This window comes from Mytilus galloprovincialis, chromosome 2, assembly GCF_965363235.1.
Source record: "Mytilus galloprovincialis chromosome 2, xbMytGall1.hap1.1, whole genome shotgun sequence".
Taxonomy (NCBI): Eukaryota; Metazoa; Mollusca; class Bivalvia; order Mytilida; family Mytilidae; genus Mytilus; species Mytilus galloprovincialis.
Genome location: NC_134839.1, coordinates 60,653,836 through 60,673,475, shown reverse-complemented (window position 1 = coordinate 60,673,475; position 19,640 = coordinate 60,653,836). Strand labels below are relative to the sequence as shown.

General features: G+C 31.6%; 1 protein-coding gene across 2 annotated transcripts in view; it reads left to right on the top strand.

Annotated features, from left to right (window-relative positions):
• LOC143064019 (small subunit processome component 20 homolog) overlaps positions 1-19,640 on the top strand; it is a 112,012-nt gene that overhangs the window by 19,684 nt on the left and 72,688 nt on the right. For both annotated transcript variants that reach the window (XM_076236517.1, XM_076236516.1), the window contains exons 10-23: positions 335-496; positions 2,741-2,896; positions 4,486-4,620; positions 6,387-6,464; positions 7,921-8,093; positions 8,723-8,818; positions 9,437-9,519; positions 11,729-11,837; positions 14,066-14,216; positions 14,888-14,953; positions 15,660-15,806; positions 16,304-16,457; positions 16,860-17,064; positions 18,372-18,530. In XM_076236517.1, the coding sequence (XP_076092632.1) occupies positions 335-496; positions 2,741-2,896; positions 4,486-4,620; positions 6,387-6,464; positions 7,921-8,093; positions 8,723-8,818; positions 9,437-9,519; positions 11,729-11,837; positions 14,066-14,216; positions 14,888-14,953; positions 15,660-15,806; positions 16,304-16,457; positions 16,860-17,064; positions 18,372-18,530 (1,874 nt within the window). The remainder of the gene's footprint in view (positions 1-334; positions 497-2,740; positions 2,897-4,485; positions 4,621-6,386; positions 6,465-7,920; positions 8,094-8,722; positions 8,819-9,436; positions 9,520-11,728; positions 11,838-14,065; positions 14,217-14,887; positions 14,954-15,659; positions 15,807-16,303; positions 16,458-16,859; positions 17,065-18,371; positions 18,531-19,640) is intronic.

The window sequence follows — 19,640 nt, the reverse complement described above, 5'->3', positions numbered from 1 at the left end:
ACAGGTGAGAAAACATGTGAGAATATTTGTCATGTGATGTTTTAAAATTAAGTGTCCTTAACCTCAAACATAACGTCCAATACAATCTAAGTATGATGTATACAAGCTGAAGCCCCGCCTATCTTAATTACCATGCTTGAGCAAACACTGATACAAACAAAGTAAGCAAGCCAAACAAAGATTTGTCTTGCTAGCATTAATGTAAAAGCTGTAAAATTTAAATATTCTGGCTACTGGTGAATGTTCATTGATATTTTGATACTCCTTTGTGGCTAGCCGTGTATTTTACAAGTAGTTAACAAATGTATGAATGTTCTGTCACATTGTATTCCAGGTGTTACCCCTAATGCTATCTAAATTAGGACCAGTAGGGAAGAACATAAAGAAATCTGAGTTACCATTGGATTTAGTGATAAGATCAGTGTCATACATGTTTACGTGTGTATGTCAGTATATCAGTAAAGAACATGCTGTCACCATCTGGAATATAATTCTGGTAAGTTATTATTCCAATACAACCTTTGAGACTGAAGATGTGTGACGGAAAAAAAATTAAAATTTGAAAATAAAAAGAACCAAACAAAGTATCAAAGTAACTCAAACAACAAAACATAATGCACAGTTAATTACAAAGACATGCACACATGAAGGCAAAACACATTACATAAACTATATTTAGAATACAGCAAGTCTTTATAAAAAATACAGATGCTGTGATTAATATCACATTTCACATTTTGTTGAAAGGTTTATCACATCAAAGCAAACAGTCCACAGATGGGTCAGGGAGAAAAATGTTAATCATTGGATCATTTTTAAAGTTAAAGTTTTAAGACTATATAATCATATTTATTAAGTCTCCCAAACAAAGTTTGGAGACTTATTGTTTTTGCTCAGTTCTTATTATTTTTATTATTCTTCTTCTTTTTCTTCTTTTTCTTCCGCCACTTTTAAAAATGAACTTGTCCGCAGCGTTTCTCTAAAACCGCTTGTCAGATTTACTTAGGGTTTCATAGAATGGTAGACTAATATGTCTAGGTGAGCCATCAATCTTTCGTTTGTGCATTGGGGTCTATTAAGGGGTATTTTGGGAGGTAGAAAGGAGGGAAGGGTTTACTATAGAACCCTATGGGATTTTATTTTCTAAAATTTTCAAATGAATATAACTTGAAAACTGTAAGTGATAGACACATGCAGTCTTCAGAAATGATTATAGGACAATAAAACAAATCACATGAAATATAGGGGGAGTCCCTAGGGGGTCATCCCCACCCCCTTAAATTTGAGAATATGCTTTTATCTTGTAAACGGTCCAGATCCCCACCCCTAAACCATATATATTCTTGTATGGGACGATAAAACAAATCAAATGAAATTAAAGGGAAGTCCCTGGGGGTCATCCCCACCCCGTTCAATTTGAGAATGTGCTATTATCTTGTAAACGGTCCAGATCCCACCCCTAAACCATATATATTTGTGTAGGGGACAATAAAACAAATGAAATGATATAAAAGGGAAGTTCCTAGGGGGTCACCTCACCCCCTCTTGTTTGAAAACTTGTAAACGGTCAACATCCCCACCCCCAAACCATATATATTCTTGAATGGGACGATAAAACAAATCAAATGAAATTAAAGGGAAGTCCCCGGGGGTCATCCCCACCCCGTTCAATTTGAGAATGTGCTATTATCTTGTAAACGGTCCAAATCCCCACCCCTAAACCATATATATTTATGTAGGGGACAATAAAACAAATGCAATGATATAAAAGGGAAGTTCCTAGGGGGTCAGCCCACCCCCTCTTGTTTGAAAACTTGTAAACGCTCAACATCCCCACCCCTAAACCATATATATTCTTTTATGGGACAATGAAACTAATCAAATGAAATTAAAGGGGAGTTCCTTGGGGTCACCCTTACCCCGTTCAATTTTAGAATGTGCTATTATCTTGTAAACAGTCCAGATCCCCACCCCTAAACCATATATATTCTTGTAGGGGACAATAAAACAAATAAAATGAAATAAAAGGGAAGTCCCGAGGGGGTCACCCCACCCCCTCTTGTTTGAAAACTTGTAAACGGTCAACATCCCCACCCCTAAACCATATATTTTTTTGTAGGGGACAATAAAACAAATGAAATGAAATAAAAGGGAAGTCCTGAGGGGGTCACCCCACCCCCTCTTGTTTGAAAACTTGTAAACGGTTAACATCATCAACCCTAAACCATATATATATTCTTGTATGGGACAATAAAACAAATCAAATGAAATGTATGTAAAGTACCTGGGGGTCACCACCACCCCTTCCTGTTTAAATACTTGTAAATGGTGGAGATCCCCACCCCTAAGCCATATATATTCTTGTATGGGACAAAAAATCAAATCAAATGAATATGGGACCATATGAATGGCGAGTTATGGGAGCTTTGTTTGGGAGACTTTGTAACAGCATCCTGTTACAATTACTTCTTAGTTATCTATTAAATTTGCATAATTTTCAAAGAACTGTAGAATTTAATTGTTTTTGCCAATTTGCGAACCAGATTATGGCTCTTATTATTCTTCTTGATTTCTGTAGAGGATATTATAGCAATTAATCCTCTTCCAGAAGATTAATTTTCAGGTTAGAATTTTTTTATAAATATAAAAAAAAAATTTAGTTTGTATATCTTAATATCTTTTACTGAAATATTAGATTGCTTTTCTTTACTCTTTTATTTTCTTCTTTCTTGTATTTCAGTCATGTGCAGCAACAATTTCCTCATCATGCAGTAATGTTCCTAAAAAGAAACAGACTCTGCTGACCTCTTATCTCACGAAGATTCTTAAACTAGCTGACCAAGTTGTTAATTATAAATCTGGTTTCTTGGTAACTGACCCAGATAAAATTGCAAAGGTAGAGAGAGTGGGCAATAGATTCATATAAAAAGAAAGATATGTTTACTTTAAACCGACTTAATTTCTCTGATACTTCATTTTGTGTTAAGCCCTTTCTTGTCCACTAAGCATTGATTTAATTTCACGATTTCTAATTTACTTGATGAAACTGCTGGTGAAAATTACTTGGTTTACAGAATTTATAAAAAAAAATGATAATTAAAGATAATAGCATCAATTAGTAATTAATGAATGAAATAAAATTAATACACAGAAACTTGATAGCAATAATTAATTATATCAAAAACTTCAATATTCTCCGCTCTAAACCATCCAGAGTAGAGAAAATGTTTGAATATATTTAACATTTAATACTGAGGAATTGCATTTAACACCAAACTCCTAAACGGAACAATATAATACAATAGACTTTACTTCTGGACTATACTAGGAACATGCACATTAACATATCGTCGCTGGGCTTCTAAAATGTTGTATATGACTTTTTTGGCTAAAAATACTTTTTGACACCAATGATCTGGGCGGGAGGAAATCTTTGGTATTACAAAATAGCATACAGTTAGACCAATCAAAATGTGTGAAATAAGACATATTACAAAATTGCCGATGTCAGTTGTTTGTAAAGTTTGCTTCCAAAATGTTGTATGAAAACTTGAAAATCGTTGTAGAATGGCATTGGGAAAAAAATAATTGTACATTTCTTTATTTCTGTGAAAATAGTTTAAGTTCTTGGATAATCCAGAAATTTCAAAGTTTTTATTTCACTGCTATTTACAAAAATGTTCAAGTTCACATACAATATTTTGGAAGCATGCATTTTGCCAAAATTTTCAAAGCCTGTTTGTGAGATATTTTTTTATTGAAAAATTTGTGATTGTTGCCAGTGGACAACGTTTATTAAAATCTATTTCTCAGCAGTTACAGGGCAGTTACATATGCTCTTAGATGTGTGCACATTACCAGTTGAAAACTTTTCAATGGTAGATCATATTACTAAATGTAATACAGTAGCAAGTATTATAAGATTTATACACCTGTCATGTAAAGTTCTGTCTACAAAATAATTTTAGTTTAAAGTGAGGCCTTTAAAGTGTAGTTCTTTGTTCAGTTATATCTACTGTACTTTCACAGTCAAAATTGCTTTTAAATACAGTTTGAAAGAAGAAAACAATGAAGATTTTAGAAATGAATACTGTGGATTCATTTTTATATGTAGGTTATCAAATTTCACGGATTTCTAGGGAAAGCGTGTACCAAGAATTTAAAAATAATCAATGGATTACAAATTTTTTTATACTTGAATGCAGACTTTGGCAAAACAATGAGATCAAATATCTATGAAAATGCAATTTTCACTCAATCCATGGAAATTTTTACACAAGAAAATGCATGAAGCAACAGTAGTAACTATATATACATAGTTTATAGACAGTTCTTTATGTATTAAACAAATGTTCTAACCTATGATACTAGTCAATTAAAGAGAACACCTGTCATTATTGAAGATGAACATTTTAAAAGGTGAGATGTACTTCTGCTCATTCTTATAATTTGAAGTTAACACTGAAAGACTTTTTTACATTTCAGACATTGATAGAAATTTTGAAAGAGCCTTCACTGGGTGAAGAAATTGATGAAACCACAATTCATCTAGTCACATCCTTGTTACTGGTTTCACATACTACACTTCTAGTAGAGAATTCTGTAAAATTGATATCTCAGGTGAGTGGATAGATATGTTATTATATTAATTCCATGAATTAATTAAACTACAAGCAAAATGTTATCTGAGGACATTTTATTAAAAATTGTAGTATGTTTTATGGTTTTTAGGGTTTAAATTTTTGTAAGAAAGGTAGACATAGGAAATATAAGACAAACCAATAAATATCATAAGAAAGTAAGTCTATTCAGTCTTTACATATTTTAAGAAAAAAAGTTGATTTAGTCTTGATTTAAGTTATTTGTAAGCAAAATTGATTATTGTTAATGAAATACCCCACAGATGGTTATTTTCTCAGGTGTAAAATTTCATGATTTTCATTAAATAAGGTATTCAAATTAATATCGCGGATTTAAAACTTTTATCAATACCTTTGCCTTTTTTAAAGTGGTGGAATTTATTTTGGCGATTTTGTTTTATCCCTAAAAAATAAGCGAAAATTTGCACCCCCTCCCCCCAAAAAAAAAAAAAATAACCCGCTATAAGTTAGTATAACTTATCTATGATTATTGGTTTCATTTCATTAAGAACTGTTGTAAATAAAATGTTAGTTTAATGTTCTGCTATGAATTTTTTGCAGAGAAATCATGCCTAATATAAGTGTGGAGGGATCAAATTTACTATATTTTTATTAAGGAAGCTCGCTTCTCTAATTTTTGTGCTATTTTCACATTTCCTGACTGGTGTGAGAAAAATATTTCTCCTCACTAGTGAAAGATCTGTTCTCGGCAAATGATTAGTCGAAATTTGATTATGACGTCAAAATGTTTTGTTTTCTTCTCAATTTTTCTATTGTGACGTTATGAAAAAAGGCGACCTTGCCTTATGACGTCGCATATAAAGAACACAAGTTTCTGAAAATCTTTGAAAAAGAATGATTAAAGTCATCAGAGAAACAGATTCCGACACTATAACTCGTGTATTACGATATTTCTCCACTCTCGACAGTTAAATTTAATCATTTAAAATGCTCTGCAAGCCTCGCGCTTTAAATAATAAAATTTACCTGTCCTCGAGTGGAGAAATATCGTAATACACTTGTTGCAGTGTAGGAATCTATATTTCTCAGTTTCAAAATAATTAGCTTTTCAAATTACTAGTTTATATTGATAGGGGATTAATAAAGGAAAATATATATATAGGTCAATGTTCTTGTTTTTGAGATATTAGCCATTGAAATTTTGGCGGGAAAATATTCTCTCTTGACTTTTCATAGCTTTATCATTGACAAGTTTAATTTCTCAAAAACTATTTATAAATAATTAAAATTTTATAAGACTTTTACAAATGGCTTATCATTCATTATACATGTAAAAGATTTATAAAAAGAAAAATGGGGGTCAATGGACAGTTTTTTTTAAGGCATTCAAATGAATAAAACCAGAGGATTCTATAAATCTGATAGAAATGGCCCAAAACATGACAAGCGAACTTCCTTAACTACTTTACATAACAATCCATTATCTTATTTAATAGGACTGATAAAAGTTTAAATACATTGACCAATAGGAGGTGAATCTGTGGAGAAGTTTCACTTGGTTCACAAGAATTTGATTGAAATTTGAAATTCAAGAAAATACTTTAATAGTATACCGTATGTTTCATATCCTGTATAATAATGCACCTTATTTTTAGTGGATTGGAGTAATCTAACCTCTCATTCTCTCTACATGTTTCAACATCAGTTTTTATGGTTAACAGAAAATCATGGGCTATACTGACTTTATGTTTTGTCAAATAGTAATAACTAGTTATGTGTTTTCAGGTGATGAAGAAAAAGGTACCATGTGAAATTGTTTATTCATTTTTCAAGGCATTATTAGACCTTCCTCTCTTTGAAAAGGTTTGTACATACAGTAAACGTGACTAAAACTGCCAAAACACCCATTGCATTTCTAAAACTTTTTACATAACCAATTGATGTAATAATTTACCTATCTTACTAGAATTTCTAGTGTGCTGCACCCTACATTCTATGTTTCCTAGACTGAAATGTGGTAAAACTCCAGACAATTTCTTCAAGTTGCTTTAAAATCATATGTTTGCCATATTTGGGTTGTAAATATCAATGCTTTAAAAGAAAAGTTTGACAAAATTAATTCTATTTCAGTTTATTACATGACTATTCATCAACTTTTTTTGTTGTCTTTGAAGCAACTGATCTGATCTTCAGGGCAAAATAGGGCCCTTGTCTAAACAAATTCTTTTTGAACATTTAAGTTGCAGTGTCATACAAAATGTACTATTTAGTGTAAACTGCAATGATATATAGTAACAGGCCACTACATAACAATATGAGTTTATTAGGCTACTCAGGCCACCAGTACATAACAATATGAGTTTATTAGGCCACTACATAACAATATGAGTTTATTAGCCCACTACATAACAATATGAGTTTATTAGGCCACTACATAACAATATGAGTTTATGAGGCCACTACATAACAATATGAGTTTATGAGGCCACTACATAACAATATGAGTTTATTAGGTCAATACATGACAATATGAGTTTATGAGGCCACTACAAAACAATATGAGTTTATTAGCCCACTACATAACAATATGAGTTTATTAGGCCACTTGGGCCGCCAGTACATAACAATATGAGTTTATTAGGCCACTACATAACAATATTAGTTTAATAGTCCACTACATAACAATATGAGTTTATTAGGCTACTCGGGCCGCCAGTACATAACAATATGAGTTTATTAGGCCACTACATAACAATATGAGTTTATTAGACCACTACATAACAATATGAGTTTATTAGGCCACTACATAACAATATGAGTTTATGAGGCCACTAAATAACAATATGAGTTTATTAGGTCACTGCATAACAATATGAGTTTATTAGGTCAATACATGACAATATGAGTTTATGAGGCCACTACAAAACAATATGAGTTTATTAGCCCACTACATAACAATATGAGTTAATTAGGCCACTTCATAACAATATGAGTTTATTAGCCCACTACATAACAAGATGAATTTATTAGGCCACTACATAACAATATGAGTTAATTAGGCCAAAGCCACTGACATAATCAAGTGGCAAATCTTAAATCTACTATACCATATTAGTAAGAAGATGTGGATTAAGATTGCCAGTGAGACAACTCTCCACCAAAGACAAATGATTTTGAAGTTAACAATTGAAGGTCACTTTATGGCCTTCAACAAAGAGAAAAATCCATGCTGCATAGTAAGTATATCTGCATCATCCATTTTGTAAACTTCCACTAAAAAACTAAATGCTGTATTACAAATATTCGTTTTGGTTTGCAGAATGTTTTACCAGCTCTAATTGCTTACACTGAGTCTGTAGTTAAGGAAGGAAAAGAAAGGGAGAAAACCCTCCATCTCCTGACACATATTGTACTGCATAAAGTGCCATTGTTACAGAATGGCGCTGAATTAGAACATTATTCTGGGTATATAATAGACTATGGTAAAGACAGGTAAGATTTTATTTTCTGGGTATGAATTACATGCTGTGCTTTATAAATAAAAAAAGTTATGATCTAGACATTTTTCAAACGTTTTGATTATTTTTGAAAATTGGATTACAGCTGATTGCATTGAGTGTGTAGGTAAAGGTTATATGTTTGGTTGGCTTGCTTGATAGCTGCACTGTGCAGTCATTATAATAAGGTAAGGTATACTACCCTCTTTTCAAACTAGTCTAGTTCTACAGACAGATAGATTGGATATCAGACTAACTAGGCTACTCTTAATAGTTTTTCTAACCTTATAATGACTTCATGGTTCAGCTAGCAAGAAAGCTAACCAAACATATGTCTTTTACCTACACACTCAATGCAATCTGCTGTAATAAGAATGATCCAATTGATTAAAATTTGTTCTTTCTTATTGTGTTTTCAAACGAACATATTTCACATAATATTTATATACATGTATATGATATGAAAAAAAGTCAACAGATTAAACAAGTGACCTAAATAATGCATTATTTCTTGAAAATAAATAACTTTTTCCTTGCTTATATTTCTTTCAAAGTTGTAAATAAATGAACAAACAAAAAAATCATACTTGTATATGAACTTTGAACTTTGCTCTTTGTTTTCAGGACTTCTGTTGTAAAATATCTGAGTGATATGTTGATGGACAGTAGTACAGAACTGCCAAGATTATGGAGTGTTCTTGTGTGTCTTCCTCATGTCAGGTCAGAAAACAATAGATGTGTTTACATTTGTATGCAAATTTGTGCGCCATTACTTAAAATCACACAAGTATGCAAATTTCTGCTCCATTACTTAAAATCACACAAGTATGCAAATTTGTGCACCATCACTTAAAATCATATAAGTGTGCAAATTTCTGTGCTATTAAAAACTTAAAATCAGATACAAGTTCCTGCAAAAGAATGAAGCTAATTAGAAAATTTGAGGTCATACTTAAAATGTGATAGTGTTCGACGTCAGTAGGTTATTTGAAGACAGATGTAGGTTCATTAGGAGACAAATTTCAGCTAAATTTTAAAGTGTACAAAACATCTATTGCAAAAATAAATCTTTTCAAAACGACAAAATATAATTTAGACATTTTTAAAAATTCTTACTAGTTCATGGATATTAACCCCAGGTTTTACCATATGTCATTTACCTATATTTTTATTCATCTTCTTTTTGGAGTTTTAAGAAAAGCTATTAACCTCACCATTTTTACATTTAAGAATCTTTAAAACTTAAATCCTTTAAATTATGTATGCTGTAATTTTTTTGCTTTGCTTGATACAATCAATATTTTAAGCTTAATAGGTCAATATTGTGATTTCTTTTAGGCCTCTTGTTAACAAAGACCAGCTGATAAAAGTTATACTCAAGAAACTAGATCAGTTATGTAGTGCTGCAGGAAATTTAACAGGTACATGAAACAAAAAATCTTTCTTTTTGGGATGCGATTGCTTTCAAGCAATCTGTAGACTTATACCGGTGGCTCAGAGCAATTTCCCTCACGTCAATCGTTTTATTCTAAACATTAAGGAACATCTCAGATTCTTATGATTGTCTGCTTTAAAAGGTAAAAACATACAAAGGGATTGAACTTAATCAACTTTCCTATAATGTTCTTTTCATAATCTTCATGTTTGATAATTCCCTTGACTTCGATGCGTGTTTTTAACAACACGGAAAATCAGAATTAAGCAGTATTTATATTTAGTGTAGTTATAAATTTAGAAACACGTCAGAGGGAATTCCCAGTTTTGATAAAATGCGAGAGTTCTCTGAATACCGATAAATCTATTTCTGTCATAAGAACTGAAGTGGAGTTTTTCTTATATGTTACCGTTATGAAACTGATATTTGAGATTGTACTTCCATAAAGAAATTGAGAACCATCTAGGTCGTTTAATAAGCATTTAATATATCTTGCCCCAGGGTTTGATTTGGAAATTATGCGCATGCGTATAGTTTTCTTGACTTTAAGGGGTTTTAGATTGAATGGTTGCTCTGGATTCCCCACTCAATTAATTAATTTATAACTCATGGGATCTTTTCTATGTATGTCTGCTATTGAGGGTTATTGTTGTTGCATAATTTTAAATCATATGCATCATTTAGATTAAAATAAATATATTCCACATCGTAGAACACCCCTTCAGGCGAAATGGAGTCTTCCATATTATCGTTTCGAGTTGTCTCCCTTCCGGCAGTAACTTCCGTGAATTCTGAAAATATACAAGACGTCAAGTATTAGCTCGTTCTGTCAATAAACGTCGTATTATATTAAAACCGAATGCAATTTAAACCGATAAATGTGTACGGAAAGGAGCCATGATGACTGACCCAAAGGAAATTAAATATTTAAAGAGTTAGGAATGGGGTTTCTCCTAGAATTAATGTAGGAAAAAAGGTGATAAGATATGTATTGAAATCTACATCTACATCTACATCATACGACGATCCATCAGCACATTGATGACTATACGTCGGCGCATCGCTAACAGACACTTAATAAAATATAATAACCAATGAGTGAAATAAAATACCTTCTCTGACATCTCTCACTCTGAGTCAGTCAGTGACTGCTGTGGAAAGTAAACTTGGTATTGATAGTACAAAAATAAACACAATAGACCTAATTACATTGTTCCTACACTTTTATCCAGGTTTGGCTATTTTGTAACTATTTTACATGTCTGTTTGTCATTTGAATTAGTTTTGAAAATAATATTATCCAGCTACATGCATACATGTGTCAATGAAACAATGGCAATCGTATCCCTCAGAGCAATTAGGGGAATTAGGGTGATCAGTTTTTTGTACAAGAGTTTCAATCTAATTCTGATTCCAAATATCTTCCTTATGAGCTACCAGACTTGATAAAAAGTCTTTGTTATGTTTATGTATTACCAATGTTATTTCAACTGATTGAGCAAACTTACATTTTAATTTGCATAAGAACAGTTTTTTTGAAGATAAGGGTGATTATTGTTATAATTATTATTAATTTCTAATCACCTATCAGTGTCACCAAACAAATTTAAAAATGAACGAATTATTTGATTTAATAATATAAGTATTTATTTATATGTGTTTTAGCATTTGCAACTAACAATTTGGAAAATGTGACAATAAAGATGTTTTTGAAATCCGTTATACATGAAAATCAACGACCGTGTCTCACATTTTATTTTACGAATACGCCTATATAGTGCTCAAATATTTTATCCAAGTGAATGACCATAACTGGACACTTCAAAGATGAGCTTATCCATAACACCTATATACAGATGGACTGGTCTATGATAAGCAAATCAGTTAAATCCTTCCCAGTCAAGTGAAATAAATCAAGTTATATTGCTCTGTGTATTTTTTAATGTAGAGTTTTGAAGACTGTTGGTTGTCTTTTCACTGATGATAATTTTAGCTATGATTTATTCCGTCTCACCTGGGAGAAAGTTGTTTGTTATTGCGCACTATTTGAATCTAAAATGAGACTGTGCATGCAAGATAAAAGTAAACTTCTGAAAGGATCTTTTCCTATCTTATATAACCCCATTATAGCTTCCATGATGATTGATTATTTCTGGAGTAGAGTATTATGTTAAATTATTTATTTTTTGTTGCAGATGACCAGTTGTACTTTATTTATCAGATAGTTTTGTGTTTATTAAAGCTGCAATTAGATGGAGAAATATTTGACTGGATACCAGTGGAAAGAATTAAATCTCAAATTAGGTAAAGTTATAACTATCATTATCAAAAGAATCCAAAAATATTTTCCAATCCACTCCAATGTAGAAAATAAGAAGGATTTTTTCATGTGCCTGTGAAAACACATACTATAATATAACACAACAATAATTTGGTCTAACTGATTTTAAGAAACTTTATTGTTTTTTAGCTCACCTGGCCTAAAAGGCCATGTGAGCTTTTCTCATCACTTGGCGTCCGTCGTCGTCGTCGTCAACGTCGTCGTCGTCGTCGTCTGTCGTCGTTAACAATTTTTCAAACATCTTCTCCTCTGAAACTACTGAATGGATTTGAATGAAACTTAAAATGATTGTTCCTTAGATTATCTTGCACAAAGTGTGTGCTTCGATTTTTGATCCGTCAAAAAACATGGCCGCCGTTACTTAAAATAGAACATAGGGGTCAAATGCAGTTTTTGGCTTATATCTCAAAAACGGAAGCATTTAGAGCAAATCTGACAGGGGTAAAAATGTTCATTAGGTCAAGATCTATCAGCCCAGAAATTTTCAGATGAATCAAACAAACCATTGTTGGGTTGCTGCCACTTAATTGGTAATTTTAAGGAAATTTTGCAGTTTTTGGTCATTATCTTGAATATTATTATAGATGAAGATAAACTGTAAACAGCAAAAATGATCAGCAAAGTAAGATCTACAAATAGGTTAATATGACCAAAATTGTCAATTGACCCCTTAAGGGGTAAATGTCCTTTAATGACAATTTTTCACAATTTGTTCATCATATTTGCTAACTTTAAAAATCTTCTCCTCTGAAACTACTGAATGGATTTGGATGAAACTTAGCATGATAGTTCCTTAGATTATCCTGCACAAAGTGTGTGCTTCGATTTTTGATCCGTCAAAAAACATGGCCGCCCTTACTTTAAATAGAACATAGGGGTCAAATGCAGTTTTTGGCTTATATCTCAAAAACGAAAGCATTTAGAGCAAATCTGACATGGGTAAAAATGTTCATTAGGTCAAGATCTATCAGCCCTGAAATTTTCAGACGAATCAAACAAACCATTGTTGGGTTGCTGCCACTTAATTGGTAATTTTAAGGAAATTTTGCAGTTTTTGGTCATTATCTTGAATATCATTATAGATAAAGATAAACTGTAAACAGCAAAAATGATCAGCAAAGTAAGATCTACAAATAGGTTAATATGACCAAAATTGTCAATTGACCCCTTAAGGGGTAAATGTCCTTTAATGACAATTTTTCACAATTTGTTCATCATATTTGCTAACTTTAAAAAATCTTCTCCTCTGAAACTACTGAATGGATTTGGATGAAACTTAGCATGATAGTTCCTTAGATTATCCTGCACAAAGTGTGTGCTTCGATTTTTGATCCGTCAAAAAACATGGCCGCCTTTACTTTAAATAGAACATAGGGGTCAAATGCAGTTTTTGGCTTATATCTCAAAAACGAAAGCATTTAGAGCAATTCTGACATGGGGTAAAAATGTTCATTAGGTCAAGATCTATCAGCCCTGAAATTTTCAGACGAATCAAACAAACCATTGTTGGGTTACTGCCACTTAATTGGTAATTTTAAGGAAATTTTGCAGTTTTTGGTCATTATCTTGAATATCATTATAGATAAAGATAAACTGTAAACAGCAAAAATGATCAGCAAAGTAAGATCTACAAATAAGTTAAATATGACCAAAATTGTCAATTGACCCCTTAAGGGGTTATTGTCCTTTAATGACAATTTTTTCACAATTTGTTCATCATATTTGCTAACTTTAAAAAATCTTCTCCTCTAAAACTACTCAACCAAATTCAACCAAACTTCAACTGAATGATCAGTAGGGTGTATAAAATAAAGTTTGTGTCTTATTTTCTATTTTGGTCTATTTTTTTAATACTTTATGCATTAGGTCAACTATATTTGGTGTATGAAAATATTTTATGATCTATATGTCGGTTACGCAGGTTTTATTTGAACTTGACCTCATTTTCACAGTCCATTGCTAAGTTTTAAGTGTTTGTGTTTTGGTCTCATTTTCTTTATTTATAAACAGTAAGTCATATATATTTGTAATATTGAAGAATTGTTAGCTGTACATGTTTGCCTGGCATGGTTCAATATGTTCAATAAGGCATTGTTTACCAGGTGAGCGATTCAGGCTCTTGAGAGCCTCTTGTTTAGGGTGCTATAAGCAAACTTGCATTTATCTTCATAAAATGTGTTTTATTTTTTAGTTTGTACAGTAATAATGTGCACATACTACGAGCATCAGATTTATATTTTACACAAGCTGTGATAGACAATAAGGAAGATGTTTTGACAGAAGACAGATTGTTACAGATATATTCTTTCTTACAGAGTAATATTTCCTCTCCATTCTCACAGGTATATATATTTCTCTAATTCTATGTCAATTTATTCCTTTCTGCACCCATTGTATAAAAAAAATTAATCATTTTGTGGTTCGTTTGATCACAGTTCTTCATTGGTAAAAATCCAATTATGACATTGAATTGCTTTCCTCTAAGTACCCGCTTAATGTTGCATTGTTATTCCTATACTTATTCAATGTAATTGAAACTTTATGAGATAATAACTTTTAAGTAGCCACTTAGACAGAATTAAATTTATTTTCAAACTAATAATTTCAAAAAGAGAAGGCACTTAATTTTGAAAGCTTAGAAATCTCATTATTAAGGATGGGTCAATTACTTTAAAGAGTTACTGGTTAAATTACAATTACTTTGAAGAGTTAATGGTTAAATTACAATTACTTTGAAGAGTTAATGGTTAAATTACAATTACTTTGCTTATTTAATGTTATCCATAACATTACAATTACACCTAAATTCAAATGTAGTTGATTACGTGAGATTATCTTCTTCTTGTCTCCATATGATCCTCCCTTCTAAGGAGCACCACCATGAGTTATGGAGTTATAAAGGAGGACATTTGGAGCCTGTATTGGTACAGATTACCTTCATGTAAAGTAATCAAAAATTCATATCATTGGTAGTTTCAATTAAAAAAATCATTTTGTGACTTATTTTTTTCAGATTAGACAGTTGTCACTTCGAATTCTGACACATTTTGACATGAGACTTCCTTCTGTAGGAAACAGTGTGAGTAAATTTATACACATTAAAATATGGAACATACTAGTAACATCTTTTTTGCAACTAAATAGTGAAAGAGGCGAAAGATACCATAGGGATATTCAAACTCATAAGTTGACAAAACAAACTGACATTGCCATGGTTTAAAAAAAAAAGCAAAATAGAGAGAGGCAAATATACCATAGGGATATGCCAACTCATATATGGTAAAACAAACTGTCAAATGCCACGACAAAAACCAAAAACAGTGAAAAAACAAACAACAGAACACATAAGACAACATGGCGAACTAAAGAGGTACCTGGACTCAACCAAAATCCAGCATTGAACTCAGGTGTTCAAATGTCACAAAGTTTAAGTTTATAAATATATTTCCAGAGAAAATATATAGAAGAAATATATAGAAGCCTTAAATTTAAACAGTGTGCAAAAAACATGTTTGAAAGAAAGAACAGAACACAAATACTTTCATGATTATTTTGGTTCATTTTTCATAGTTATTTTGTTCTGATTTGTTAAGATAACTTTCATTCTAATGCAACATCATTTGTAACCTTCATTTTGATTGGATAATGTCATCAAATCTCATGTCATCAATTGATAATTGATGATCTATTTATTTAAGATTTTTCTACCAGCATGGCAAGAACATGTACATAATGTATAGAGCAAAAATGTTTTCTTTTAAATATTTTAAATTTTACATCCACAGAGTGACCAAATGGGAGTCTTCAGGATATGTTTAGAAGCAGAGGAGACATCTTTGTCTGTTCAAACATACAGAGAAAGGCAAATGTTTCTTCAGAAGTTAGAGTTCACAACAGTGCAATATCAGATCCCTATAGGACCCTTTACACAGGTATATTATGTAATAAATATTTAAAAGATGTGTCTTACACATTTTTTTCTGTTCAGTAAGTTATTTTTTCATAATCGTTCTCTCTTTTAAAATATTTGAAATGGAAACACAATTTGCTTCTTCAGAATCTAAGGAATTCATGGTAATATTTTCATAAAAAGTGTACACCAAGCGTTGTGGTTGCCTATAACGTCCTTAACAATGAGAATTCATGTACTAATGACATGATGAAATTTTCATTGGGGGGGGGGGGGGGGGGGGAGGGGGAGGGAACAAGGAAATTACCCACAATCCTTTGGATTTTGAATTTGGCAATTACATTGTGTTCATTATCACTGATGTTAATTTTCAGCCATTTTGTAACTGCATTGAGTTGATAAAGTGAACTATAGGATAATTATTTTAGCCATAAAAACTATTAATAATTTTTATAACTTAATGTAGTCATTGAAATATAATGTATATGCCAGTAATTTTATCTTGTTTACTGCTTTCAGGTTCCTCTTAGATATCTTCTAGGTTGCCTCTTCCTAAACTTTAAATACTTATGGGAACCAGTACAGAAGTTGATAGCTACCCATGCCCAAGGACTTAATAAAGAAGATTTTTGGAACTTATATTTAAATCATTTAAAGACTTACTCTAGGCCAGGTATGATAATCATAATATCGGAATTTATACTTTCTCCATTTACTGAGGATTAATATTTTCTGATTTATGTAACAAAAAGTCATTACGTTTTAGAGAAACACCTCAAAAGGACACTTTTGAAAGACACAAAGTGATTTCCTTCCTTCACATCCAGAATGTTTTTCAAAGTAATAATACAAAATAAGGAAAAAATTGCTGTATCATTTTATATAATAATATTGTCTTTTGAATTCATCTGCCATTTATACATAGTAAACTACTGAGCGTTTCATTGGTCACATTTTAGTGTAGTTACAATGTGGGTAAAATGTGGCACTGTGGGATAAAAGAAAGTAAATATTAGTTTCATGAAAACATCCCAAATTTTTGCTTAAAGATACAATTTCTTATTTTTAATTTTAGAAAATATTTCCAAAGGTACAGACAGTTCTTTAGAGCAGGATGATATTGAAGATATATTTAGTAGTCATAAGTCAACACTTTGTGTCCACGAAGATGTAGATTATAATAACTTTAGAATTCAGATGTGGAAAACCATGCAATCATTTGCACAGCTATGTGAGAGCAAATCTAGAGATGTTGTACCTTTATTTCTACAGTTTCTACAGTAAGTTATCACTATATTTACACACATCTTAAATGTAGATAACAGACATGTTTAGCATTGAATTTGTCATGTTTTGCCAATATTCATACTTAAGGTTGTACTTAGGTGAGGGTTGGAATAAGTGTCAAATGTTCGGACTCCTTGGTGTTTTTCCATACGATACAAGGTAAAATATTTTGCCCCATAACACCTATTTATCTTTTAACATAAGACTTGGTAGCTCATAAAAGGTCAATTGACAAAATTTAAGCAGATTCTTGATTTTCTTTCTTTTGATTTGAGACCCAAATAATACCAATGCAAATATAAGGTAATAGTCCAAGTCAGCCTTTTCCCGCCATATTTTAAACATCAAATATCTTGAAAAGGCGCTCCATGACCTATCAATATTTTTAGCTTATTTTGACCCTTAACTAATACTCTTCCAGCTTATATTATCAATTTTGAATTCTTGATTTATTTAATTTTACCTTAGCTCACATAAGTACATCCTTAAGTAAATTCTTGAGATAATTATTTTGAAATGAATAAGGAGATGTAAGTTGTATGGCTCAAGATGCCCAATTCATTCAGCTAGGTGACAATGGAAGACTTTTTTATCTATTCCTCTTTGCATATTGCTTACTTGGACATGTATGATGGCTTCTATCTAGGCTGAATTATTTTTTAATATGTGGTTAAGTTTTCCGGGTAAATTGTGAAATTAGATATTTTACAAATTCAGAAAACATGAAAGGGCCTGTTTGGTGCTGCTTCGGCAAGTCAAAAGTACCTGTTTTCACACAATTTAGTTCTCTGGAAATTCAATTCTTTTCAAACATTTTTGTTACATACCCATATAAATAGACTACCGGTATACACTGTCAAGATGAACTCACCATTTTGAAAAAAAGGTGGCATAAACCATATGAGTTGCTTTGAAGAAGAATAGACCTTATGTAAGTGCATGTATACATGTACATGTATAAGATATGGATTGATCTTAAAACATCCAAAGATGAAATAAAAGATGAATTATGGTTAGTTCTGTAGATATTTTTTAAAACAGCTCAATTTTCAAACAAGTATAAACTTTTCATAGAGATTTTTTCAACCCAAAATGGACTGACAGATGCATCTTAAATATTGATATTCCTTTGCATACATTTGATTTGTATCTAAAGCAGCTCATATAAGAATTCATAATATTGAAGGGAGAAAAATAGAGGAAAAGATATATTGGGGAAGGACAGTTTGATACCATTTTTTTATATTTCGAATCTATGAAGCTATGTTTTGAAATGTCTTTGTCATTTTTCTTTGTTTAGAGAAGAATATTATGCAGTGGATGACATATTTGCACGTTCACAAAATCTCCTAAAAGATAAACCTGTAGATGATGACAAGATGGAAGATGATGACGCAGAGGAAAAAACAGATAAAGAACTGAAAGGAGAAAAGAAAAAGTCAAGAAAGCATGTCACAAGGTTCTTGGATTTCAAGATTTTTATTATTTTTATTTGTGACCATTACGTAGAATAACACGAAAACTTTGCACATTTATCATTGGCTGAAAAATATGCAGTGTTTGTTCAAAATTTTTTGATAATAAAAAAAAACTGAGATGGAATAGTAAAAATAAAAGCTTTTGGTGTCACTCTTACATATCAGTAGCTTGAAATCAGAAGGACTCATATGACTTAATTTTTTCACCCTCCAAAATTAATTGAAATCAGTGAATACTATCAAATTGATGTGAAAATAACATACTGTTGTTTCATTCATTTTTGTAGATGCCAGTTTTCATGGATGAAGGAACAATTGTATTTCCGTGGATATTTTACTTCATGTTTTTTCCAGTCTTCATTCAAGAAATAATTATATAATAATAGCAGTGATTAATACAACTTGAAATAAATTTATTAGAAAAAATTCCTTTATTAGAGCCCTCTTATTAAACACTTTCAAGATACCACCAGCTATGGTTGGAAGACTTCTGAAGGTGTAAGATATGGCTTGGTTGCTGTAAAAATTTGAAGCTAAAAGGAATTATAAGAACAATTATAAGTTTTAGGATCACTGTAGAGTGGGGTGCTCATTTTCGCCATATCTTTCCATGTTTTCTGCAGTTTATGTTCAGGTCAATATGTTTTTGAAGTATACTGATATTTCTATATGAAGATAACTTCAAATGCAAAACATTCCTAAGCTTGAAACATGTTTGTTTGAAAATAATCACCTGTAAAGTTAGATTAAAGGGGGTTTGAAATTTCTTGATATTTTGTCAATGGGAGACACATATTCGCCGTTTTTATGCCCCACCTACGATAGTAGAGGGGCATTATGTTTTCTGGTCTGTGCCTCCGTTCGTCCGTGCGTCCGTCCGTTCGCTTCAGGTTAAAGTTTTTGGTCAAGGTAGTTTTTGAAGAAGTTAAAGTCCAATCAACTTGAAACTTAGTACACATGTTCCCCATGATATGATCTTTCTAACTTTAATGCCAAATTATAGTTTTGACCCCAATGTCATGGTCCACTGAACATAGAAAATGATAGTGCGAAGTTCAGGTTAAAGTTTTTGGTCAAGGTAGTTTTTGATG